The 27,145-nt window shown below is 51.4% G+C and overlaps 1 protein-coding gene across 1 annotated transcript; it reads left to right on the top strand.

Moving 5' to 3' along the window:
- Positions 1 to 5,976: 5,976 nt before the first annotated feature.
- On the top strand, positions 5,977 to 25,399 carry SEC16B (SEC16 homolog B, endoplasmic reticulum export factor; the record flags this gene model as incomplete). Its single annotated transcript, XM_082053136.1, has 23 exons — positions 5,977 to 6,227; positions 7,295 to 7,401; positions 7,960 to 8,065; positions 8,184 to 8,292; positions 9,028 to 9,169; positions 9,489 to 9,646; positions 10,254 to 10,315; positions 11,512 to 11,647; positions 12,210 to 12,440; positions 13,378 to 13,475; positions 14,137 to 14,218; positions 14,324 to 14,441; positions 14,955 to 15,066; positions 15,297 to 15,398; positions 15,531 to 15,696; positions 18,577 to 18,690; positions 19,361 to 19,433; positions 22,094 to 22,345; positions 22,892 to 22,962; positions 23,313 to 23,459; positions 23,637 to 23,744; positions 24,959 to 25,027; positions 25,331 to 25,399. The coding sequence occupies 23 exons, from the start codon at positions 5,977 to 5,979 to the stop codon at positions 25,397 to 25,399; spliced, it is 2,883 nt and encodes a 960-aa protein (XP_081909262.1).
- Positions 25,400 to 27,145: the final 1,746 nt, after the last annotated feature.

The raw sequence follows: 27,145 nt of genomic DNA, 5'->3' as shown, positions 1-27,145 counted from the left end.
TAGAAGTACCTATGGATGCAGCTTGTTGGGGTGGCACAAAAGGTCCGCTGGGCTCCCTTCTATCAGACTTCTCTCTTTCACGTAAATGTTTTTGGTGATCCTTGGCCCCACGCACCATGAGAAGCTGCTGGCCAGGTTTCTGGCTTTAAACAGAGCTCTTTTTCACTCGATTTTGCAGCTTCTTGCCTTAGAGAACAACAGCAATTTAGTTTTATTTTGCAAAATTTGACATGACTGGAGACTGTGATTTACTGGCCTTGAAGGATGTGGTATATGTAACTGTGGAGGGCGTAAGTGGCTTTTCATGCTACAGGAGTTGTAAATTGAGATGAAAAAAGATGAGGGAAACGTCACTGTCCGACTCTACAAGGCAGCACTAAGAACAGGACACGGTGAAGCCATCTGTAACTGTTAAGGGTCTTTATTGTCCCTGATTGTGTGTAACAAAGCTCCTGAATGAGTCCCATGGTCTCAAATACGAAAGCAACCAATATTCAGGTGTCTGAAAAGACAAGACACAAGGTGGCAATCTTTTCAAAAGGACTCCCTGGAATATCTTGGGCTGGAGATTTCCAAGCTATCAGTTTTCCTTATGCCAGCACTTACTGGGGATCCTGGGAAAGGGTCTGGGTCCAGCTAATTCCCTCCATGGCCACCTGTGAAGGAGCCTGAAGGTTTGTGGGGTGAGGTGGAGATCTCTGAGGGCACCAGGGCTGGTAGTCCTGGCTGCGTGGTCCCATCCAGACATGAGCTCAGCACCCCTTCCCTGCTCATTTGTGCCATCTATGCCACAAGATGCAGCAGTTGTAGCTGGTGGTGCTTCTCCTGAGGCTTGTTTTGGCATCTGCAACCCCCTCTTTGCCTTCTGTTCCCTCTGGATTTTCCAGCAGACACAGATCTTGAGGGACATTTCGTATAACCAGGAGATTTTAGACATGGAAGAATAACCTCCTCTTGTGTTTCTTGCTTAATGCCACAAGAATAGCTTCAGAATTCATCTCACTTAAAAATTAATTTTCCCTGGTTGAGCAGGGAGTGGTGTGGGGCGGGTGGAGGAATTACCTCTGCTTGGTTTTCAGTGTTTGCCTGGTGAATATTTCCAGACCTCTTGGTTTTATATGTTAATTTTCAGCTTAAAGGTTGTAAAGTATTGCAATGTAGCGAGGCGACGGGGCGGTGTGACAGTTTCCCGGCTGCTCATGCTCGTTTTATCTGCAAATGGTTGAATTTGCAATGTGTAATGATCTCTGTAAGGCAGTTAGCAGCGAGATAAACATCAATTTTATGGCTGGGAAAACATAAGGGGTGTTGCACAGAGAAATGAGAGGACCTGAATACTGAAAGCTCTGACATCCTTGACGTGGTTGCATTTAGCTGTTGGGTCTTTGTTGGCCCTTGTGCATCCCAATTCCTTCCTGAGGTGGGACAAGTGGGTGAGATGCTGTGGCGGAGCTTGCCATGGTGGGATGCAGGAGCAGCACAGCCTTTCCTTTAGGGGTGGGGGATGCAAGCAGCAAGGACTTAGTATTCACAGCCAAGAGTTAAGAGGTTTTGCTGAAGTGGGAATGAAGTGAGGGGAAGACTTGAAAGTTTTTTGGGGCTTGCTTTGTACCAGGAGCTCATGCAGGAGGCTGGAGTTACTGTTGCGTTGCAGCGAGACCGGGGAGTTGTACAGCACTTTGCACAGACGTGCTTTGATTTCCACAAGTAATAGCTTTTTGTAGCTCTGCCTCTTTGTTGGGTACGATGCGGAGTGTAGAATGATTTTTCTTAATTTGCTGTGTGCTGAATGCCTTCAGAATGCAATTAATATTCTTGCCTAAGTCTCGAAAAATTAATAGGCATGTCAGGATGTTGCTAAACATGGCTGTGGATGTGTGGGGGGTGGTGGGGAGGGATGGCTTGGTCCATTGGAGCTGGAAACTACCTAATGTGGGGAAGAAAGGTGCAAAACGGTCGGTGAAAATTGAAGCACATCAAACTGGCTGTGGGGAATTGTTGTGCAGTGATGCTGTGCCAGCCAGATCAAATCCACACGATGGTGCTAACACAGCAGCTGCGAGTGGGAGCAGAGACATCTCAGCTGCTTTGGGAGCCACCACCTTCCCCCCATGGGGATGTCCCTGGCCTGAGAAGGTCCCAAATGCCACCCCTTCTTCCCTGTAAGCCTGGCAGGAGTGCTCAAGCTAATCAGTTAATTAGCTGCTGTGTAGGATTGAGGGCTCTCCCCATGCTGGTGCAGGTGCTAAGCCAGCCTGGGAACCCGAGCTCTGGGGTTTCCTGGGTGGTTTTAATTTCCTTGGTCCATGTGTGACACATAATACACTGTCAAATGTCTCAAACCCTGGCAGCATGTTCAGGACTGATGTTTTCACTGTAGTGAATATTGAAGATGACTTTTCACGTTTTATGTAGCTCATTTACTACTTGCATTTCTGCCACACAGATGTGAGAAGAGGCAAACCGGTTTCACTTTTTTCTCTTGACTTTTCAAACTCCCATGTGCTGTGACATGATGCTAAAGACATCCCCACAAAAGTAGTGTATGTATACATATATCTCATGTTTCTAGAGGGCTTAGAGAAGAATAAAGCTTCCTATCGGTGCAATTAAAAAAAATAGTAATAATCTCGTATTGGAACCAATTAGAAACCACATAAATGACCTAAAATAGCTTCAGGTACTGAAGCCACCTGGATTTCTCCTCCTAGGTTATAAAGATTTCTAATGAGGCTTGGCTAATTACTCTTATCTGTTGGGTTTGGTGTGTGGGGGACTGGCTGTGAGCAGAGCCCCAAATTACCGAATAGACACCCAGAGGGCACGAAGAAAAATGTTTTCCACCTAATCTTGTTACTGTGACAACAGCGGTGAAATCTTTTAAAGAGGAAAAATAAGATTTTTTAAAGCGATAGTGGTGTCCCTTCAGCTCTGACAAATGTTATCTACAGCGTGTGCCGTCTGCTCCTCACAGTCCTGTGGGCTCCACGGTGGTCCTGTGGCACAGACCCTGGCTGTCCAAGAAAGCTATGAATCCTTTTAAAATAGAAATCTCGTTGCTAGAAGTGATGTGGTTAAAGGGTTACTCTTTTCTTTCCCTGTTTTCAGCCCACTGGCCCTTTTATCTTTGTTTTTCCTTCCTTCACTTTTCATTTCCCAGCTCCTTCCCCTGGCTCTCTCTTCTTCCAACTCTTCTCCTTTTTCCCTTTAAATTGCTGTTCCCCAGCTGTCCATTTTAAACCATTTTTGCTTAAAGCCTAGTGTTGCTGGTAGTGTTTCTTGCATCTCCTTTCCTAGCATGCACTGGTACAGCATTTCTGCTCATCTCAAACACAAGCATCGCAAGTTGCAGCTGCTTTTATGCAAGTCAAGCTCCTGAGTCTTCCTCGTGACCCAAATCCTCCCAGTTTGGCTGGAAACAGCAGCCCGAGAAGCTGGGGCTGCTCTCAGCCTCTTCATGTGGCACTGGTTGAACCCTTGCAAGTTCCCAGCATAAATTTGTGTGGTTGCTAGAAAACAGGTTGGAAACATCTAGCAATCACCTCTTGGCTAGAAACCGAAAAATATTGCCCAGCAGCCAAGTGGAAGTATGATATATATTTATATAGTAAATATATATCTATGTATATGTGTCTCATGGTCTCTAGAGATCCTCTCCAGCTTTCCCAGGAGACCTGACCTGTCCATGAAAGACATTTGACTTTGTTCAAAGCCTCCCAAAGTTTGGAGGGGCGGCTGCGAAATGGATAAGAAATGCTTAATTTTTGTTCTGCTGAAGTAGCTTGGCAGCACAAAGACAGCACTTTCCTGATTGGTGTTTTTTCCAGTTTGCTCTTGGTACGCCTGAGTGCTAAGGATATTGTTTTTGTTACTTGAAACCTTTAATTCTGCAGAGACCGAGTGCTTGTTTCTAAGGATCACCAGGGAAAATTTCTCCCTGCACCAGTAAGGTGAAAATTTAAGCTCTGAAGTTATAATATATATGGTCTTCCAACATCATTATTATAACATAGGGTTTTGCCTGACAACGCCACTGCAATGCAATGAGTGTGATCCCGCCTGCAAATCCCAAATCAATCAGTCTTGTGGTATCACGGTGAGGGTAATTTGGAGGAAAATTCTTGGGGAAAGCTGGGACTGCAAGAGTGTGGGGGGAAAAAAAAAAGAAAACCCCCTTTTTTTCTGCCAGTCATCCCATGTTCCTCTGTGTTGCTCTCAGGCTGAAATCTGGCTGCTCCTACTCAGCAAACGGAGGTTTGGGGGTGAGGACACCCCGTGTGCTTTCCTTGGAGAAGGGGGAGAAAATGCTGGCTCTTATATCTAGCTTTTACTGTGCTCTTCTGTGATGTCACCTGCCTTAATTTACTCATTTTTTGGTTTTTAAGGTGCCTGGGGGAGTTTGGAAGAGGGTCGCCAGGCAGGAATCCCCAGTCACTTATAGACTGAAGCCATTACTGTTCTGTAAGGACAAACATGGGGCAATGCTGGGGCGGACCCCCCCAAGCTCCATCCTGCCCACATTGTGCCCTGAGCAGCGGCTGGTGGGATGGATGTTATTTTTTTTGAGCCATGGCTGAGTCTGGATTAATCTGACAATCCAGCCAGCAAGTTCTATTTATTATTGGTTTGGGAAGTGTGAGGGTGTATAGAGGAGGATACTTATGTCATTAAAACAAACAAAAATGTGAAAAAAATACACCAAATAAACAACCCACAGGAAGACTATCTTGTTTGTTTTTGAGCTCGGAGGGCTGTGTGCTCCATCTCTTGGGTGAGAGGCACAGGTGATGGGGAAGATGGCCCTTAGGGACGCAAACAGCCAAGTGAGTGATCGGTCGGGGGTGGAGAAGCTGCGTCTGCCCTTTGTCCCCCCCAGCAGCACTTTGTCCCCCGTCAGCCCTTGTGGCAGTGGACTTTGGCAGTGACACCCGGCTGCGGAAGGGCCCCAGGGGCCTCTGAACAGGTGTGTGTGGCTGCCGGGGTGGGGGGACAGCGGTGGGAACCCCGGCTGAAAATTAGGGGGGCCCTGGGTTGGACCAAAAGGATGGGTGTCTGGATGTTGATGCCTGGGGGTTATTTAGGGCAGGGATTTATTTTCGATTTCACCTTGCACAAACTAAGCTGCCGCTATTCAGACCTAAGGTTTCCATGCCCCCAGCCCTGAAATTGCCTCAAAGTGCCTTAAACTTTGTATGTGAAGGGGTGACAAGGGGTTCAGACAGTAGTTGGCCATCTGCCTGTGTCGGGGAGGTCCCTGAGCCTTTGAGGGGGCTGGAGGGCGGCATCGCCCCATCAGCTCAGGCTTTTACCCACGTGTTGTCCTGGGCTCTCTTTAGGGTTTCCTCTTCTGTCTGAGATCATTATAATTGAAACTGGTGGCTCCTTGAACTGCTTTATTCTTGTTGGAGCTGAGAGACAGGAGGAAATATCTGTTTCCACCCCATATCATAGCTCATGTAAGCAAAGCTCCATTTCTCCCTCACTCTGTCCCTACTCATTTCTTCAAGAATAACTCTCCTTGTCCTGCTGGCAGCTTTGCCAATATCCCTTCCATTATCATGTAAAAAATGGGGTTTCAGCACCCTGTCACAGAGGTAAATCTGATTTGTCTCTTGTGCGGGGGGGCTTTGCAGGACCGGCCAGGGGTGCAGGGGGATGCTATTAATACCTGGGTGCTCTGGGAAGAGCTGGATGTCTGTTACTTTCAAAACCAGACCATTTAAGATTGATGTTTTAAAGGGAGATCCAAGTTTAGGCAGATGTGGAGATGCTTTTCCTTGCTTCTGGGCATTTTGGAAATTATGGTGGGTTTCCAGCGGGCTCTCAGAAGTGAGGAGTAGGTGGCAGCAGACTTTATGGGGTGGGGAGGCTTTGAGAGAGGGTGAAAAACCACTGACCCAACGCACTGTGACTCACCCCTTCCAGGTCACCAAAGCCATTTGGGACTTGACCCAACAGGAAAGTGGAGAGGTTGTGATGGACCCCTGGGCCCCTGCCTGGCCACCCCAGCCCCGGGAGAGGCAGGCAACCTGGGGAGGAAGGGGAGGCGCATACCACGGCCCCCCACCACAGCACAGGCAGCCGCTCCTCCGCACAGGACGCCCCCCTCGCCCCGGCTCCTGGGACGGGGGCCACCTCCCAGGACACCTACCCCGGAGGGACACACACAGACCGGCTTCCCGGGCCGAGTACTCGGAAAGCAGCCGCCCCAACAGACCATATTCCAGGTGAGAGCTGCATCACCTGGCGATGCTCACACTGAGCATCCTCCTTGTTAAAACTTCTTAAAATAAGATTTGGCTGTTCCATTGCTCTTGTGGGCTTGTGACAAGGGTGCTTCCCTTGCCATGGCACAGAGGAAGTGCTGAGCAGCCACCAACTGTAAATGCAGTGATTAGATGATGTCCAGCTATTAAGGCAGACAATGACTTCTATATTTAAGGCTGTGTAGAAGCTGCAGCTTCAATTTCTTCTTCCAGCTGTGACTTCTGTGGTTGCCACTTCACAGGCTTTGTCTTGGTCCCGAGGTGCATTTTTCTTGAAGGTTTGATTAAATGGAGTTGTTCTTTACGAAGTGCAAGGTGAACAATAAAAATATAAATGGCAATATCAGAGCAAAAGGGAGTTAGCGAACTCAGCTGCTGGAACAGCAGGGGGTGGAAGGATAAAATGTGGGCTAGAGGATGCTCCTGATGCCAAGAAAAAGCTTTGAGTACTCCAGCAAATTTGGGTTGATTTGCTTGAGTTATGGCCCTCAGTGAGTTATGATATGGATATGGGGGTTTTGTGTGGAGGTGGTGCGATGCTGGCACCAGGAAAGGGGGGTCTTGTGTGGGACTGACCAAATCACTGCATAAATTGGGAAGGATTAAGGTGTGTGAGTGTTGTGGGGGGAAGTGACTTAGGCTGGGACTGGGCTCCAGCTCAGGGGGAGACCTGCTGAGTGGTGTGGTGGACACAGAGGCTCCAGAGCTTGGTGGAGAAGGTGCTTTTGGGGGACTTCTCCTAAAATGTGAGTGAAAAATGGTCCCTGTGACAAGTTCACACCATCAAGCTGAAATTAGGCATCTCCTGACACTGCAGTGCAAAGCTTTCTCATGGATGGGGATGGGAAAGGTTCCAAACTTCCTGCTGCTCCTTCCAGGCGTGATGCTGGACCTGTTCCTGGTCAGGAGACCTGGCTTTATTTCTGTCACCATTTCTACTTCCAAAAATCACATCCAGGGAATGTCTAACCCTAGATGTGTTCCAGAAGCTACAGCAGCACCCTCTCTCAGATTGTGTTGTGTTTTAGGCAAGGGTTTGAAGATCCCCACCGGCAGTATCCAGCAGCCAGCTATGGGGACAGCTATGCCCACCAAAGCCACCAGTGGCAGCCGCTGGCCTGGCAGGATGACAGAGGTATGGGCTTCTCCTTTGGATCTGGGAATGGAAGCAACTTGCTCCTTGCAGAAGAAGTGATGTTTTCTCCAGAACAGGTTGTTCTCCTAGGGCGTGCACATCTCCAGGGCTTGCTCCTGCCCATGTTCCCAGCCCATCGGTGCTGTGGTCTCTGCAGCACTGCCCTTAGTCTGTGTCTGGGAGATGTGAGCAGGGCCTAGGTGTACCCAAGGGAACATTTAATCTTGATCTGCATGGCTAAAAACCTGTTTCATTCTCAGCTTTTGGGCTGAACCTGCGGATGCTGATGGTGCTGTGTGATCAGGTTGGCTACAGCCTTGTTTTTGCTGTTTCTGGAGTTCCTGCACTGAAGAAAAGGAGAGGGAGGAGGGAGGGAAGGACATCACTGCTGTGTTGGCAAACATGTACAGAGCTTTATCATACCTTCAACGTGCCGGCTTAATTTGGAAGCAAATGGGGTGTGCACAACAAATTGTCTGACTCATTGCTTTTCTTTCGCAACTTCATTACAGCTTTTTGCTCTGGAGGGGCAATGCTAAATCTTGATATTCTCTCTAGACCTGAGACAGAGAGAGCCTTACAACAAGAGTACCAATTACCAGGGCCAGCACTACTACAGGGGTTACCACCCCAACCTGGTTGCAACCCCCCCAGGCCAGGACAGGTAAGGGTGGGGGGTCTGGGCATCACCTGGTGCAACCACCTGCTGCAAAGTTAGAGGGTTTGTGGTGGTTCAAAAAACTTCTGATCTTCAGGGCTTCTGCTTTTGCTCTGTTCTGCAGGACACAGACCTACGACTCCTACAAGGAGAGATACATCTCAGCTGCCCAGCAGGAGCGGGCAGGGGGAGAAACCCTTGGTAGTGATGTGGAGGAGCCTGGCAGCCGAGAGGTAACCTTGAGATGGGCATGGATGGAGGAGGAAAGGCTTAGAGCTCTCCCAGAGGCTTAGGGAGCAATCCATGTGTCCCTTCTCCAGCTGAGAATGAGGCTGAGGAGAAAAAGGCTGATTTGGTATGTTGCACTTAGTGCTTGACAGTCTCTGGGGATTATTATAGTGGATTATTAGTATTTATGAGCTGTCCATCTGCTGGGCTGTTGTTCCCCCATGGGGCTGCACACCGCTCCTGCACAGAGCAAGACAGAAACCCAGGCTTGGTGGGATGCTCTTCTGCATCCTATCTGGGTAGCTAAAAGGTCTATGTCACTGTCAGCTCTGCCCACCAAGTCCTGCTCTATCACACTCGTGTCCTGATCACTGTGTTTTGCCAAGAGCAAATTAAAAGATCAAATCAAAGCTGCTGTGGTGGTTTTGCTCCAGGGCGATGCTTTTTTGGGTTCCCAAGCCCTGGCTGCATTGAGGAGTCCATGTTAGGGTTAGGAGAGCTGTTGGGCTAGATTGGTGGCTGACGTAAATTACTTTCAAAGCTGCTGAGTATGACCAGGATATGGGCCATGATGAATCTAAGATGCTGAAGTGAGTGAGCTGCTCAGATGGGAATCGCCTGTGCTGTTCCTACTGGGCACTTTTATGGAGCAGCAGAGCCTGTCCCACCACCCTGGGAGTGAAAGATCAGTGGTGTCCCTGGTTTCTCAGCCAGGTTTGTGTTTTCTCCCATCCTCTCAGCCCTCGGGCCAGCCCAACCTGCTCCTGCAGTACCGTGAGTCAGGGCTCAGCTCCAGCAGCTATGAGCTCAGCCAGTACATCCGTGATGGTGCCGACCACTATGACCCCACCGTTTCGGGGACCTGGAGCCTAGCACAAGCAGGTGAGGTGTGATGACAAGGGGAAAACAAGGAAATAAATGGCCAGTGTTAGGAGATTTGCTGTCTTGCAGCTTGGTCCTTTTCTGGAGGAGGTTGTGGAAACTTGAGGGCTGTGGGGTGGGTGTATGGTCTAGTGGCTCCACCCTGGTGGGTGCAGAAGCCGTCTTGTATTTGCCATCTGCTTTAGGGGATGGTTCTTGCACGTTGGGGTTGCTGGAGGGTTACTTAATTTGAGTGGCCACGTTCAGACCTGGTGATGTCTGTAGCAGAGGTGGTGTGGGGTCTGGATGAGGGGACTCATGGTGATGTGTATTGTTGCAGGGAGGCCTTCGGTGTCCACTCCAACCCCAGTGGTACCCCACAAGTTCCTGCTGCCACACGTGGTGGTGTGCTTTGGAGCTGGAGGCCAGCTGGTGCTGGTATGTCCCCACCAACCTGCCAAGGGGCAACTAGCCCATGTTGAGCTACACAGCCTGGAGGTACGTCAGACCACGCTTGGTTCCCTCCCTGCAGCAGCTCCTTCTGCCTCAAGTGATACAAACAGCATTTGTCACTCAAACAGCCTCCTCAGCCACCTTCCTGTTCCTGGCTGCTGTCTCATCTCTAGCCCATAAGGTCTAGAGTCTGCATTGTAGTAGCCCATGCCTGGTTATTACTTTCAGCCTTTGGGCCCCGTTTTCTGCTCCATCAGCTCCATAACCCTTGTGCTGTTGATAACCTGTTCACAGCAATCCCCTCTGATGGGGACAGACGTAGTTCATGTCTCTCTGAAGGACAATTCTGTTCACCTTTCTGAGTTGCTCTGATATGGAGGCTGTATCCATCCCCTGAGCCTACCATGGCATTTTCTCCTCCTGTTTTGCCTCCCAAAGGAGGCAGGTGCCATCTCAACAGGTGCTTCTTTCCTGGACCTTAGCACTGGGGTCCATGTGATGGTTTAAGGTATATGCTCTGGGGTTACCTTAAGATGGCACAGAGAATGGGTTCACTAGCACCGTTAAATCCTTGGCCAAGGCACTGACTTTCAGCAAGCCCAGCTGGGGCTGGTCTGACTGCTGGAATCCAGCTGCTGCTCTTGATTTTTAGGTAATCCTTCAGGACACAAAAGAGATGGAGGAGCTACAGGCCTTCCCGGGGCCGCTGGCCAGGTATGCCACACCAGCAGGTCCAGGAGATGAGTCCTCCTGGCTCTGCTGGCACGGCTGGCCTGGGACCACCTCTCCTTTGGAAGGAGATGTGAGCTCAGGGCAGAATTTGAGGTCCCCATGGTTTTGGGAAATACGTGCAAAGGCTGAGTCTGGATTCAGATTAGGAGCCCATCTCCTTTGCTGTGGTATAGATTGGTTTGGATTGTTGGAGATAGTTTTTGGTTTGGTTTTTTTTTTTTTATTTTTTTTATTTTTTAATTTTTTTTTTTATTATCCATAGGATGTGGTCTCAGTTTAGTTTGTATATGTGACTTTATTTCATAATTGTCCCAGAAAACTGATTCTTGGGGAGATCCCTTTGGATGTCTAAAGCCCTAGGACAACCTGTGGTTAAGCTTTTCCTAAGTTTTTTGTCCCCTGAGACTGTTAAGCATGGCAGGGTCGGACCCAGTGTGAGCCTGGGGCTGAATCGTGGTGTGTTGCATCAGGTTGGCTCTGTATCATACTGGTTACACCAGTGTTTCTTCTGGTCACTCAGAACCAAAGTGGGGAGGGAAAGGTAGTGTGCAGAAAGAGGAAAACCATTTACAGAACAAAGAGCTGTGTATGCCCAGTCCTTCCCCAGCTCCAGCCCCATCCCCTGGCTCATCTTGTGTCCCAGCCACCTTTTCTTTCCAACTGTCCTATTATTTTATTGTAACACAGCAGTTCTGCCTGTTTTGCACATGGCTTAAAGGTTTCTGCTTCTGTTTGAGACCCAAAGGGTATATGTGGTCACAAGCATGTCTTTTGCCTGCACTACACCAGTTAATTAAATAGAAGATACTGCCTGTATGTGTACGTGCTCCTGCAGCCTGGGACATCCATGGCTGTAACAGCAGCACAGCAAAGCAAAACTTGAAGGTCCTTGCAGATGGATGGTTGAAAATACTGTTGTGAGGGTAGAGAGTTAGAGATACCCTTTGCATCTCTGAAATCTGTGAAGAGGCATAATAATGTTACAATATTTTAAGCATTTTTGAGCTTGATGTGGCCAGTGTGGTATGTGGTCGTTGGCACTGGGGATCTTCTCTTCTCCATCTCTCACTGTGAATCTTTGGCATCTTTATCAGTGAACCTGGGGACATTTTGAGTCTGAATGATGTCCTAGATTGCTTTCCCTTGGTTTTTTTTGATACCTTTCTCTGCTGCTGTAGGGAAGATTTGCACAAGCTGGATGTGATTACATTTTGCCAGCAGAAGATAACCACGAGCTGTGATCTCTCAACACAGAGAGGCAGAGATTCAGCTCTTCTCTGGAAATTCCTGGTCCTCCTCTGCCAGCAGAATGGGGTAGGTGTCTCACGGGAAGAGGATGACCCTCGTGATCTTAGAAGTGAAATAAGTTACATGCTTCTCATGTGCCTCTCGATCCAGTTGCTGTTTTCAGGGGAATGTACCTTAAAAGCATCCCATTCCCACAGTACCATCAATCAGGTTGATTCTGCCTGGATCTTTGGAGAAAACCCTTCTCAGGGATTACTTTTCATCCTTGTGAACTAGCAACAGCCCGATGCTATAACAGCTTGGAAAGGGAATGTTGCCACCTTCATCAGGGAGCCAGCACTTATGCTTAAAATGGGATTATATCATTAATCCAATGAAACCCACACAATCTAATCTGTGACTGCTTGCTGGAAGCAGATGAGTAAGGTCTTCAGAGTGAGTGCTGTGAAGGTCTTGCTAGTTGTGCTGAATCGTTTGCCTTTCAAAACCCCATGCCGGCGGCCAAGGCTGGTTTTGTTGGAGAGATTGTTATACGATGAGGATAGGAGTGTAAAGGTGTTGGACTGGAAGTGTCACCAGCCTTCACTCATGGGGCAGCCTCCATGGGCCTTGCTCTCCCCTCTCACAGTCCATGGTGGGCTCGGACACGGCTGAGCTGCTGATGCGAGACTGCAGGCGCCAGGAGAAGTACAAGAGGCAAAACCCCGCAGCAAACCTGATCGGCCTGAGAGATGACGAGTGGATGTCACGTCAGTCGGGGACACTAGACCTCATCACGGGGGAGGTCCCTCCTGTCATGGAGACACAGGCACAGATAGTGGAGAAATTCACCAAACTCCTCTACTATGGCAGGAAGAAAGTAAGTGGTGAGTGGGGTCTGGGACACAGGGCTCACTTTTGTCCTTAGCCCCTTTGGCCTCTTCAGGTTTTAAATACAAGGGTGGTCAAGAGGTGCTTTGTGGATGTGGTATCAGCCCTTTAAGCTGTTTGTGCAACAGGGCTTGTGGCAGTGATTTCGCAGAATCATAGGATGGTTGGGGTTGGAAGGGACCTCTGGGGATCATCTAGTTCTAACCCAAGCAGGTTCACCAAAGTAGATCACACAGGAATGTGTCCAGGTGGGTTTTGAATGTTTCCAGAGGAGACTCCACCACCTCTCTGGGCAGCCTGTTCCAGGCCCTGTCACCCTCAAATTAAAGAAGTTTTTCCTCGTATTCAGATGGAACCTCTGATGTTTCAGTTGGTGCCCTTCGCCCCTCATCCTGTCACTGGGCACCACTGAAAAGAGTTTGGTTCATCCTCTTGACACCCACCCTTGACATATTTATCAGCATAAATAAAGTCCCCTCTCAGCCTTCTCTTCTCCAGGCTGAACAGACTCAGCTCTCTCAGCCTTTCTTCATAAGAAAGATGCTCCAGACCCCTCATTATCTTCATAGCTGGGAACTGGGATGGAGCCCTGAGTGAAGACAAGATGCAGAGGCTTTTACCATCACCATGGGTTTAGTTGCATCTATGCGATCTCAGGAGTTGCCAAAGGTACAGGGAGAGAGAGGAGCATTGGATGCAGAGAAGCCTGGGTGCCCAGGCTGGGAATCCAGGAAAAGACAATATTGCTATGAAGGTCCACGTTGTTGTCATTGTGCAAGGTAGAAAGATAAAGGGGCCCTTGTGAATGTGGAAGAGTTTTTTTGGAGGTTATTAGTTAAAGCTGGCTGAGCAGGGGTTCTTCTGGCAGAAGAGAAGGGCAGGACAGTGGGGTTAGTGCAAATCCTTTATCTTCGTCTTGGCTGCAGGATGCTCTGGTCTGGGCCATGAGAAACCATCTGTGGGGCCATGCTCTCTTCCTCTCCAGCAAGATGGACCCTCGGACCTACAGCTGGGTGCTCACTGGGTAAGTTGTTGGAGAGGTTCAAACAGGGTACAAAGCTCTGTGGCTGGCTTTGCCAAGCCTTTGGGTGCCCTCAGCCCCAGCGCATTGAAAAAAAAAAAAGCAGCATTGTTTTTGGAGAGGGGGCATCCATCTGGGTGCACCTGAGTCATTTGAGCTTCCTGATGGACATGAGAAATGAAGTAGGAGCTGGAAAGCAGAAGGAAAGCCATTCCCTGGAGATGTTGGGTGTATTTATTCTGAGTCTGTCTTTGCCCTCACTGCCCTGGCAAAGTTAGCCGTTGGGGGAGGGGGAGCTGAGCTATCTTCACCATGGCCTGAGCCTGGCCTGAGCTGTTCATCCCACTTGTATGAACATTTTTTTTTTTGGTGGAATTAATGTACTTAGTCTGGATTGAGTTGATTCCTTCAGGGAGAGTTATGTATAAATTTTCTGTCTCGTGCAACCTGAATCCTTTTAAATAGGTATTATCCAGTGCTGTCCTGGAGACTTGCCTGCTCTGGAGGTGATGCAGATCATCAGCCTGGTGGGCTGATGAACCTTCCTGCCATCTCTGGGAAACCCCTCAGGACACTGCTTTCCTGAGGTGTTTGGGATGTGCCCTTGGAGGTGAATGAGGGTTTGGAGTCCTGGCATGGCAGCCCCATCTTTGTGTCCTTGCAGGTTCACCAGCACATTGGTCACCAATGACCCCCTGCAGACCCTCTTCCAGCTCATGTCAGGAAGGATCCCCCAGGCAGCACTGGTTTGTGAGCAAGAGGCATAATCCTGTGCTTGTGTCACCTGCTGTGACACCCACTTTGTGGTCACCATGTCTGCTCACCTGCCCTCTCGTCTCATCTCCCTCCAGTGCTGCGGAGATGCCACATGGGGAGACTGGAGGCCCCACCTGGCTGTGATGTTGTCCAACAAGGTTGGAGACATGGAGCTGAACCACCGAGCCATTGTCACCATGGGAGACACTTTGGGTGAGCAGTTGTGAGCAGTTATGTTCCCGCTGTCTTGCAACAGCTGGGCGAGCACCTGCAATGTCACCATACATGTCCATACTGGCATGGGGGCATGTCACTGTTGAAATGGGGTGCACACACCTGTACCCCAGAGCTGTCAGACTCAGACACATTCATTAGTTGTTCTTTTTGGAGTGGCTGGAACCAGGGGAGACATGTGTGACTGCAGACACTGAGACTTGCTCCTAGTTGTAGTGTCCCTCAGGGGGTTTCATGGCAATGACAGCACCCTGCAGAGGTGAAGCTGGACCTGGGACCTGCACAGGCTGCCCTGGTCCTAGCACTGAACTTGAAGCCCCCTCCTTGGCACAGAAAGCAGCAATCGAGGAAAACAGACAAAAAACAGGGAGAAGGGAAGGAAAGTGGGGGCAGTTGTTTGGGTTTTCATGTGGGCTTGGAGGCCTCCAAAGCAATGCTGACCATGCAGAGACCTCTCTCTCAGGACTGTTTGTCTTTTTTCCTCCCATCCAGCTGGCAGAGGAGCAATTGAAGCAGCTCATTTCTGTTACCTGGTGACAGATATTCCTTTTGGTTACTTTGGGGCAAAGGCAGCCCGCATGGCTCTGCTGGGCAGCAGCCACCGGTGAGTGAGCCCAGGCAGGCGGTGACATGTCCCACCTTCTCCCTATCCCCAGGGTCTCACTTTTATGCCAAAGCAACCGCTATTTGTGGGTTTTTACTGCTCGTAATGTGAGCTTTGCTGTGGGCCCCTCCAGCTGCAGGCTGGCATGGTGGTGGAGCTGTGATTTTACGTGTGGGTCTGGCTGGGGTTAGAGTCCTGCTTGCTGAACCTCCCCTCTCCTCTGCAGTCAGACCTTTGCCCAGTTTGCCAGGACGGAGGCCATCCAGAGGATGGAAGTATTTGAGTACTGCCAGCAGCTACGACAGCCTGAATCCTTCCTGCTCCCTTTCCAGGTAGCAGAGATGCACAGCACCTCTGGTGCAGCAGCTCAGACTTGTCCCAAAATACGCGTTCATCCCCCTGAAGCCACGACGAGTTGGATTAGATGAACTTTGAAGGTCCCTTCCAACCCAAACTATTCTGTGATCTGCTCTGTTTCCCTCTCCCAAGGTGTACAAGCTCCTCTACGCCTCTCGCCTGGCTGACCATGGGCTCCCAGCCCAGGCCCTGCAATACTGCGAGCAGATCGCCACCGCGCTCCTGGGACAGGATCCGACCAGCCACCCTGTCCTGGCACAGCAGGTGATGAAGGTGAGTCTTATGCCCCCTGCATCCTTGGCAGGGTGGTACCCATTCAGGACCTAGTGCTGTGGGAAGCATCCTCAGGGTTTCCCTATGGCCGGGGGTGGTTGGCAGCTCTGAGCAGCCCCAGATGTTTGTTGCCTGGGATGTGCTGAGCATGACAAAGCCAACACCTCCGCATGGTCTCTAATACTCACAGATTTAGGGTAAAAAAACAATGGAATTTTGTTGACTGCCAAGTAGGAGCAGAGTTATTTGGAAGCAAAGGATGTTTTCTGTTTCTTTTTGAACTTCTAAATAGCACAGAGTTAAGGAGCTAAAGTGTGAGTGCTTGGCATTTCCCCACATCATCCCACAGTTGTGTTTCCCTGCTGTGGGGTGCTCCTTTGCTTCATGGGGAGTGAGGGAAGAAGCAAAATATCTCAGGTCCACCTGGGCCAGTCAGGCTTGTGGGACAGTGGCTCTGCCTGCTCCATGCACATCACCAGGGTGGTGATGAGGCTGGTCGAAGTAGTCTTCCTTCAGGAAGGGTGCAAAAGCCATGGTGATGTGAGATGTGGGGCAGCAAGGATGCCTGCCTGAAGCAGGTGCTATAGAAATCGCCCAAAACTAGGCTGGCGCAGCCCCCCCCACCCCGTCATTGAAACCTATTTACTGTCTAACAGCCTCTCAGATCTGCCGTTCTGCTGGGGATAATGCTTCTCCAGGGAGAAAACACTTTCATCTGAAAAACTAGTGCATTTGTAGACACTCTTGTCTTTGATGTTTTAGACTGTGTTACAAATTATGATACACATTAGTGTTTGATTAAGACTTCCCCTCTTTTGAAGCTGGGGACGATATACAACCAGGTGCTGGTTCATTAATATTGGATCAAAGTGCACATTAGCTTTTGGATTAAACATTCCCCCCGTTTAGGAGTAATCATGCTTATAATTTCCTCTTTCCTGCAATTGATTTAGGATGAACACACGTGTTTGCAAAGAGATGGGACAGTGGGTCTGCAGGTAGTGTGAGCTCCTGGCTGGGTTACTGGGCTCTCCATGGTTGTCCTCTGTCCTGTGCTGGGCTCCATCCGTGTGGGTTGTGTCTCTCTGTAACCTGGAGTTAGAAATTGTGTTTTGTGCCGGTTTAGACTTGGATTTTAAAAAATTACTTAGATTTTTAACAGATTTGGGAATAGGAAGAGAAATAGCTGATGGGGACTGGTGGAGTTGGGGGGTAGCTGAGACCTGTGTGGTTGCGGAGTGTGGCTGAGCTGCAAAGTCACCTCTGGATGGCTTTTGGTGGCCCTTGATGCAGCAGCCTCATAGCAAAGCTGGGAAGATAAATAAGCATAAGATGGATGAAAGAACCTGGGAAGGAGCTTGATAAATCCCCAAGAAGTGAGTTGATACCAGTAAGCACAAATTCAGTAAAGCCTTGAATGAAGTGGTTGGGTGAGTGTTATCTCCCCTCATCCAGCTGTCTTAAGACTGGACCCATGTCTAAGCAATTTCTCCAGGCTGTGATTTAGCTCTGCAGGGAGCCCTCCATTGCACCTTGGGGCCGGTGGGATGGGTCACCCCAGAAGAGCCTCTTGCTCCGTTGGCAAAAGTTGGAGCCCCATGTCATCGAGATGGCTGCAGCCAGGGCGGCACAGACCCCTCTCTCGCCAGAGAAATTAAACCCGCAGCAGCAATACCGCAGAGAGGGACCTGGGGGAGATAGTGGAGCGTGGAAAAAATACCAAGCAACAACATAACAGGATGTTATAATGTTATTCTGGTCTGTGAGAGCAAGAATGACACCTCTGAGACAAGGAGGTGATAATCCCCCCATGCTCAGGTCTCAGTGGTCTTGCCTGGGACACTGTGCCCTGTTCAGGATGCTGTGCTCAGAGATGGGGCCAAATTGGTGCAAGTGTATAAAAGAGCAGGGGTGATAAGAAATCGAGGGGAAAATGACCTCTGAAGGAGTCAGACTTATTTTTTCTTTCCAGGGGAGATATGCTGGGGGGAGGAAGGGGCACGGGGATGCGATAACAGCCCTTGGGCATGCAGGAGGCTGCTCCTTAGGGGACAGTGCTTGCCTGTCCCCGCAGCTTCTGCAGGAGCAGGAATCGAGAGGCTTAATTTGCAGCATGGAAGATTTCACTTAGATATTAAGAAAAACTCTTTAGCTGTAAGGATGTTAAACATTAGGACAGGCCTGGGGGGCTGTGAAATCTTCTCCTCAGAGATTTGTAAGTGCAAATTGGACAAACGCGAGCTGGCGTGGGCACACAGGTTTTTCTTGATGGTTGGCAGATGGATCAGGTAGCCTCAGAAGGTCCCTCCCAGCCCTGTTATTTGTTTTCTGTGTGGTTATTAGTGATGTTAATGCTTGTTGCAAAGGCTGGGCAAGGAGACAGCTGAGTGAACCCTTACCTCAGACCCTACTGGCTCCCATCCACCCTCCTGGGGCAGGGATGGGGTTGGTGCACAGCCCTGGGCTCATACCAGAGCTCCTGGTGGGGTGTCCTGCAAACCTGTGAGTGCCTCGGGCTGGCTGTCAAGTGGGATTAAGAGGTGCTTGTTTAGCTCAGAGGAGAAAAGGCTGGTAATAGTCACCTGCCTCTCTGATGTGAAGAGCATCTTTGACATCTCTGCAGAGGTGGCTGAGACAGCCCTGCTGGGAGACTCTCTGCAGGGCACGGGACGAGCCAGCACCTCTCCACAGCAATGCAGGAGAGAAAATAAATCTTGCACAAGAGGCTGACATTATTTTAACCCCCATATTATGAGGTGCGGCTCTGGTGCTATTTTCCCCTGGGCCTGTGTGCGTGGCCATGTGCAATTACTGCGAGGGTCGGTCTCTCCTCTGCGGAGCTGAGATGTCAGGAACCCCGTGTCCCTCTTGGCTCTGCAGCTCGGTGAGCGGCTGAAGCTCAGTGACCCGCTGCTCCTGGAGATGCCAGAACAGGACCAGATGCTGGAGCCCGACTGGCTGGTCCAGCTGCGAGCCTTCTGCCGGGAGTGGGAGGTAAGGAGGAGCGGGGATGCTGGGGGGCACCGGGTCTTGTGTTGTAGTTTGCCCGTGGAAGCATCTTCCTTCTCTGTCCTGAATCCCAGGAGACAGGTATGGAGGTTGGAAGGCTGTTTTTAGCTGGGCACTTTTCCTCTTGGCTTGTGAGCTCAGATGTGGTCACTGCATTTGGACACGCAAGTCCAGCAGGAGCAGGGGGGTTGCAACACCTGAGGTGTGAGCAGCAAGGGCTGCAGAGCCTCACATGGGGCAAAATGCTCCAGGAGAGCAGGCAGGGGCTGTGGTTGGCAAATGACAGTCTCCTCTCGTGGTGAGGATGTTGTGGAGGACACCAGTGGGGCATCACCTTGCACATGTGTTCTCTCAGATCCTTTAATTCTAGTCTGGTCCTGGGGTTAATGCTCTTGGTTCAGGTTTTATGTCTGCTTTTGGTTTTGTGCCCTGTTCTGTCTCCAGTTTTCCCTCCTGCCTGCTCTCAGGAGGGCAGTGGTGCTGCAGTCCCTTTGCTGGCTGGGAAGGAGCTGTGGTGGCACTGGTGTGGGTTGTGAGCCCCAGGCCCACCAGCACCACGCTTCCCTTTACATGGGCTTTATGCTTTCCTTAGTCTTTGCCCTGTGCCATCCCTTTTTCCATCTGTTGATCATGTTTTCTGTCTGGTTCCTCACAGGTGGAAGTTGACCTCCCTCTGGAGGTGGCACCGGCTCAGCCAGAGCTCTCCTGGGCTGCTGCATCGATGGCAGGTAAAGAAAACTAAGCAGCAGGTTGCAGTTGTAGAATAACAGAATAGTTTGGGTTGGAAGGTTCAAAGCTCATCCAGTCCAACCCCTGCCATGAGCAGGGACATCTTCACCCTCTCAGGTTGCTCAGAGCCTTGTCCATCTTGGCCTGGGATTTCTCCAGGGATGGGGCATCCACCACCTCTGGGCAACCTGCGACAGTGTTTCATCACCTTCAGTGTCAAATTTCTTCCTGATGTCCAGCCTGAATCTACCCTCTTGTAGTTTAAAACCATAACCCCTTGCCCTACTGCAAGAGGTCCTGCTGAAAAGTCTGTCCCCACCTTTCTTATCAGCCCCTTTTAAGTATAGAAAGGCCATAGTGAGGTCTCCCTGGAGACTTCTCTTCTCCAGCTGAACACCCCAACTCTCTCAGCCCGTCCTCCCAGCAGAGCTTTTCCAACCTCAGATCATTTCTGTGGCTCCTCTGGCCCCTCTCCAACAGGTCCATGTCTGTCCTATGCTGAGGGCTCTGGAACTGGATGCAGAGCTCCAGGTGGGAGCCCAGTGACTGCAATGGGCTTCTCCACATGCAGATTGTGCTGCCTGGGGCTGAAAGGCAGTTCCCTGCTCCCCGGAGCATCGCTCAGCAGCTGCTCCTTGCTCCATGCATCCCCACAGAGCTCACAATTTTGCTCCTGCCTGGATGCATCCCCCTGCTGTGGGGCTACCAGGTACAGGCTGCAAACTGAGGGGCTGATGCTGGCGCCCTCCATACCAAACCTGAGTAATTGGGCCTAATTACTGCAGTTTCAGGAGTCCCTGTGGGAGGAGGAGGGAGGGAGGGTGGCTGGACAAAGCATGTGCCTGCCAGCTGAGCCCCGGGGCAGACAGCCCTGTTCCCAGACAGTCCTCTGAGGATGCAAATTGGAGCTGAACTAAGGGGATTTCACACTTGCAGAGCAAACGATTTGGGAAGGAGCTGGTCCCTCTGCACGCCAGGCGGCAGCACACCTGTTGGTGAAGGCCCAGTGTTTTTCCTTCTCAGCTGCCTCTTTCATCGCTTTGCTTTGCCTCTTGGTGACCCAGCAGTCCCCTCCAGTGAGAGTCCACCCAGAGGGTGAAGAGATGTCAAGATGAGGAGCAAGAGTCTCTCCTCGGTGGCTGTCAAGGGAAGGGCTGGAGAGCTTTCCTGGCTGGGCAGCATGTCCATTGAAATGTCCCACTGAGGAGAAGTCAGGGGCTGGTTACCCACTGGTGTTGCTTCACAGTCATCTCCATCAGCAATAAGTCCTGGCACAGCTTGTGCTGCTCAGGTCTCACTTTCTGCTGGGAGCACGGGCACTGATGGGTGCAGAATAAAGGCTGGTGCAGACAGGGTGAAACATGGGAAATTCCTCCAAGATGTTTCTCCCTATCAGCTTTCCCTGCTGCTGCCAAATTCTGATTCACAGAGCTGTCCCAGGCAGTAAAAAGGATCGTCAATCCTGATTGCCTTCTGCTGCTATCAGGGCTGAGGCTCTGATCATCCTTGCCTGGAAACAAATCACAGGTATGATGGGATGGCTTCTCCAAGAGGCCAGATCTGCTCCATGTGGTCTGTGCAGCTCACTTTCCTGATGCTTGGCCCTTTTCATTGAGAAGGGCATCCAGAGTCACCCTCTGAGGGACCTGCATGCAGAGAAAGCTACCTTGGTGCTGAATTCATCCATTTTGGAAAGACAAAGCCCAAATCAAGGTGCCAAGCTGGGATTCATGTGGTCACAGCAACCTCCCTCTCCATTCTTACATCCTGGGCTGTCTTCCCTGAATTTTTTCAACCGAGCTTACTGGGCAGCATGGAGTTGAGTATCCATCCTTCTCCCTGTGGATCCTGAGCAGCTCATGGGTGTGAAGCCAGCCCTGGGTGGGCTGGAGGTGATGCCGGCAGGCAAAGCAAAGGGATTTGTAGTGCTGTGCCCAAGAGGTGCCGTAGTCAGTCCCCAGGTTCAGATCTATGGGATCTGGGTCCTGTCTGGCCATGTCTCATGGTGATGGGAAAGAAACTTCCTGGTGCCCAGCACGTTTCTGGCCGGAGGCTGCAGAGCTGGAACAAGCAGTGTGCACACCTGGAACAGACAGCGGTGGGCTGCCTGTGCTGTCTGACATCAGACAGAGCAACGTGTGTGTGTGTGTTAAATAAAACAAACCCCACTTGCTCAACCTGCCTTTCAAACGAAAAAAGTCAACCCTGACTAAATCTGCCTAAAGCAAGAAATGAGTACGTGGGTGCTCCTATGGAGCAGCAATGAAGGCTGTGACAACCCCATGATGTTTTTTTTTCCTGCTCAGGGTGTGCAGCAGGAGTGGAAGGAAAAGGCTGGAGCCCGCAGGCTCCTCTGAACTGCTGGGTGTGTGTTTGCTGCTGGTGCTTGGTCTCTGCGCTTCCATAGTGTTCTCCTTCCCAGTTCATTTGCAACCTCAGGCATGTTCCTAGGAGGTTCTACCCCATCTTTCACAGCCTACCTTCCTTAATACCTCTGAAAGTTCCCCACTGCCCTCCCTGCTCCTTTGCCCACACGTGGTCCCTGGTGTCCCTTCTTACCCCCCATCACCTGGTGATGTATAATGGAAAAGGGGAGAATGTTGCACAACAGCCCAATGAAATTACAAACACAAGAGTGACTTTTGTTTTTTTCCCCCAGATGGAGAGCCTGGCTATGAGCTACCACAGAGCGAAAGCTACCAGTATGACCTGTGGAACCAGTCTGTGCCACCCCAGGGACCCAGCTCCCATGAGGACATGTCTCTCCAGCCCCCGGCACCTGTTCAGATCACAGCATTGCCAGTGCTCAGTGTTGGGCAAGAGCTGCAGCCCCCTGCATTTGGCCCAGGGACCATCACCCCTCCTGGAGAGATTTTTGCTGAGCCTCCTCCACAGATGGTGCCACCAGCAGGTGAGTGTCCCAGCCTTGTTTCTCTGCAAAAACACCTGTCCCCAGATAGCAGCAGTGGGATGGGGTGTCCCTCTGATCCCCTGTGGCACATGTGTCCCTTTGGACACTGCTGCCTGCCAGCACTGCCGTAATCCACCACCTTGTTTCCACTACCCTTGCCCAAACGTGGAGCCATGCTTGTCCTGGTGCCATACATGAAAACTGTGCGGTGGCTGCCCTGAACAGGAGGGTCTTGGTTTTTGGAAGACCTTGCCCAAAGCAGCAAGCGAGGGCAGCTGCGGGTCGGTGGCAGCGCTGTCACTTCCTTGCTGCATGGGAAAATCAGCTTGATCTCAGGTTTTTGAGATACACCAGTGTAGTCTTGTGGTTTCCTCCTCCCTGGTGCTGGCAGGGACCTGAGTAGCCTTTTGCATCTCTTAGGGGGACGTCTTGGCTACACAACCTTGCTCTGGGTCGGGATGATAGAAGCACTGAAAATGGTTCTAGTAGATGTGGTGGGAGGTCCTTAGATTGAACCCTGACTGTGTCCCTCTCTTTGCTCCACAGGAGATGCTGGGGAGGCCCAGGGTGCCCCCCTGGCCCCCAGCGGGGTGCGGCCACCCCTCCCAGCTGAGCAGGTGAGTCAGAGGGGTCAGGGAGACGATCCCTTGGGGGTCCTGGTGGAATTTGGGGCTCATTGGTTTGTCCTTACATGCACTTAACTCACATGGAAACCCCCATCATGGTGCCAGGTTTCCCCTTGGGGACCTGGTGGGTTAGGATAGCCCTCTCTAGCCATGGGACCGTGGGCTGCATGCTGCACCCCATTGTGGGTGCTGTCCCTCCCCACCTCCTGTGTAAGGGACATGGGGGTCCCTGGGGACACTATTTGTTCAGGCTGGCTTGGAGGAGTCCTGGGGACATTCCGATTATGCTGGAGGTGGCTCCTCTGGAAACACCACGTGGCAGCTCTGGTCTGTGATGCCAGGAGGAGGTAAAGGCAAGGACTCGGACCATCTCGGAGTGCTCCTCCATCTCCCTGGAAGATGACAGCCGACCTTCCTCGGAGAGCGTGGCTGAGGACACTGCTGAGGAGCTGGCACCAGCGGAGGAGCTGAAGCCAGGTGAGGACAAGGTGAGTGTGCTGGAAGTGATATGAAGCTTTGTGCTCTGAGCTTGTTTGTCCCTGATGCCTGCTGTGCCTCCCTTTGCCAAATGGTGCCCACTTCTGGTGGGCATCTGGGTGGCCACAGCATCCTCCCCATCTCATCCGTTTCTACTACTTTCCTTCATGACAACCACCATTTCCCAGGGCTCTGGATTCAGGTGGTTTGGCTGGTTTCGATCAAAACCCAACAAGGAAACATCTTCCAAAGCTGCGTCTGAGACAGACCCAGACTCCCCACCTCTGGGACAACAGGTAGGGGGTGAAAGGCTGTCCTGTCCCTGGGTGACACCTAGGGTTACAGCCATGGTGACAGGTGACACGTGTTCCTCCTTCATCCTTTATTTCTCCCTCTATCCTCATGCAGGCGCTGGGCTGTGCCATTGCACAGCTCTTCGTGTCTGTAACCACTCTGTGCAGGGACAGAGTGGGACTGGGAACGTTTGTAGCCTGGAAGGGAATCTTTGATTAATAATAATTGAGAATTTATAAAGCCTCTTTGATCTGGGAGGTCCTCCAAGTGCTCAGCAAGCTCTGCGGGGATGGCTTGCCCTCCACTGGAGCGGAAAGCAGCAGCTGTGAGCAGCGCTGCTCTGGCAGGTTTTAGGAGCTGAAGAGAAAGAAAAGCCTCTTTAATTGGAAGAGCAGCCAATGTGAGGAAGCAGCTCTGCCTGGTTACCCCACTCCTGGCTGGGTCCTTGGGGTGTCACATCCCCAGCTGCAGCTGGACGGTGGGCTTGGAGGCAGATGTTGGAGTAAAATCCTCCCCTGCATGTTTTCTCTGGGTTGAGAATGACCTAGAGTCCTGGAGCAGGAAATTTTGGGATATTCTTCCAAACCTAGCAGGAGATGAGGAACAGAGAAGGACACATGGACCCTGGTGGCCCCTTATACTGAACACAGGCTTGGTGTCCAGCTCCTGCCTAATTTTGAGCTCTCTAGGTGGTTTAGCTTTGTGAGAGAGGTTTGCACCCCCTTAGCTCGGGTTCCTGCAGCTCTTGTGGTACCTCTTCAGCAGGATGGGTGCAGAACTGTACCCCAAAAGTGTGGTGTGGTGTCTGGTGCAGAGTTCTCACCATGCAATGACATTCTGCTCTAAATGGGTTGATGTGATTTCAGGATCAGATGTCACCAACCCCCCTCGATGCTCCTCTGATGGCTTGGACAAGCCCTTCAGCTCAGCCTCCATCCAGCAACCCTGGTAAATGTCGCATGGGTCCCCTCATTCCTCTCCCCATCAGCCTTTCAAGAAACGGCTTTTCTTGAAATTAAGGTGCTTGGTTTTTTTTGGTTGCATCTCCCAGGAGGAATGCGCAGTGAAAATACGTTTGCTGATACTCCATTGTCTGTTGAGGTGAGGAAAGGGAGGTGTATTCATGGGTGATGAAGGGAGGTCCAGGACACCTTTCTGCTCGGGGGTGGCTTTCAAATTGGCACGTCGCCATTAAGTTTCTCTTCATCCCTTCCAGACCAGCTCCAACAACCACCCCCCACCAGTGGGGGCAGTTCCCCTCTTCAACCCTCTCCAGGTCTCTCAGGTGAGAGTATCTTGCTGCTGGGGTGTTACTGGATGGGGTGGTTTTTGGCTTTGTTGGGGAGGCTCCTGCTTTGGGGGCTGATGCCAGATTGCAAGCAATTTGCTGTGGGTAGGGGGATAAAAGCCCTGGGTATAAGGGTTTGGTATTTTATAAGAGAATAAATTGGGGGAGGATAGTGTTGGGGATGGTGTGATGGAGGAGGGAAATGGAGGGGGTGCGCTGCTTGTGGGCACATCTCAGTGACAGCAGGTCCCACATTTTGTGGCACAGCTTTCCCTGACTCCAACTCTCTCTGCTTCCCAGCTCACTGCTGCCGCTCGACCCAACCAACCCCGGCTGCTGTCCCAGCGGCGCTACCCCAACCTGCTGTGAGCCGAGAGCCGGCGGGTGGCAGAACATCTCCCTTATGAGGAAAGGCTGAAGGAGCTGGGGTCTCTTTAGCTTGGAAAAGAGGAGACTGAGGGGTGACCTCATCAACGTTTATAAATATAAACATGAGTGTCAGAAGGATGGAGCCAGGCTCTTCTTGGTGACAACAATAAGAAATAAGAACAACAATAAGAAATTGGAACACAGGAGGTTCCATTTAATTTTCACAAGAAACATCTTCACGGTGAGGGTGATGGAGCACTGGCACAGGCTCCGCAGGGAGGTTGTGGAGTCTCCTCTGCAGACATTCAAAATCTGCCTGGACGCCTTCCTGTGTAACCTCATCTGGGTGTTCCTGCTCCGGCGGGGGGATTGGGCTGGGTGATCTTTTAAGGTCCCCTCCAATCCCTGACATTCTGTGATTCTGTGAAATTAACAGTGGTGGAAATGTTTTTAACAAAAATTGGTGTGCGTTTGATTGTTTTTGAAGGGGGGGCCACAAATTTCATGGACTGTGTTGGGGCTTAATGTTATAAATATCAGGGGAGTGGGGTGTGGGAAAAGGGTGTCCGGGGGAGAGTAGTCTGAATTGGGTTGTAGGGCAGTGCCCCACCTCACCCATTGGACTCAGCGATCGCCGGCCGTGAGTCTGTCTCAAAGCACCGCGGGGCCACGAGCATCCGCCGGGGTTACGCCAGGGCGGGTGACCGACCCTCGGCATCACCTGCTCGGCTTCTCCTGCCCAGGCCGGCCCATGCGCGGCGCCCCCCCTTGCTGGTGGCTCACCCGCCCCTCGCGGGCGGGGCTCTGTTGGAGCCGCAGAGGCCCTTCCCTCAGACCTTCCCCGAGGCGGGGCTTGGGTGACGCGCACCCCGTGGTGGCCTCGGCGGTGAGCTTCCCCCGGACGCTCGCAATTTAGTCTTGAGTGCTATATATATATTCTTATCTCTTTCTACTTCTAGCTCACGGTGACCGGCCGGTGTTACCCAGCGTGCACTGCGCCGCATGCTAATTTAGATCCGCCCCTTCGTTCTCTCACGGCCACCCTGTGTGGAAGGTGAGGAGCGGCCGGGGCCACCTCTGCCCGGCACCCAGTGGGACGGGGCTACGGGGCCCGGGCCTGCTGATGACCACCTGTGGGGCCGTGACCTGCTTGTGACAGGCTGTGGGGCTGAGATTTCCCCTTGTAGCAACAGGTGGGGTTGGGGCCTGCTTGGGATGGGCTGTGGGGCCAAAACCTGCAGGCAGTAGGGTTCGGGCATACTTGGGATGGGTCACAAGTCGTGAACTACTTCAGATGGGTTGTGGGGTTCGGTCCTACTTGTGACGGACTGTGGGTTTGGGGCCCACTCGTGGCAGACTGTGGGGTTGGATCCCACTGGTGACAGGCAGTGGGGCTGTGACCCCACTGTAGGCCGGGCCCAGGCTGCCCCTGGTAGGCCTGAGATGCTGCTGCAAGGCCTGTGGGTGAGAGTGTAGGTAGGTTACTTTAAAACTTTTCTAGAAACACGTGCTGGCGCTGTTTGCTTTGCTTTTTAAAACAGGCTTTCAAGACTTCGCAGACTCTGGGTGTCTGGCTGGGCAGACATAACAAACAAACTCTCTACGTTCTGCTCACTGGGCTCTCCCTCCTAGGGCTGAGAGCCTCCAGGTTTGGCTCATTGGGCTGCACAGGTGGAAGCGACTGGCCAAGGCCTGGAATGCCATGTGGGGTGAGTCTGGCTGATTACAGCACATAGTTCCAGCTGA

This window comes from Streptopelia decaocto (assembly GCF_964273445.1).
Source record: "Streptopelia decaocto genome assembly, chromosome: 5".
NCBI lineage: Eukaryota > Metazoa > Chordata > Aves > Columbiformes > Columbidae > Streptopelia > Streptopelia decaocto.
The sequence above is the reverse complement of the archived record's forward strand: the minus strand, read 5'-3'. Positions and strand labels throughout refer to the sequence as shown.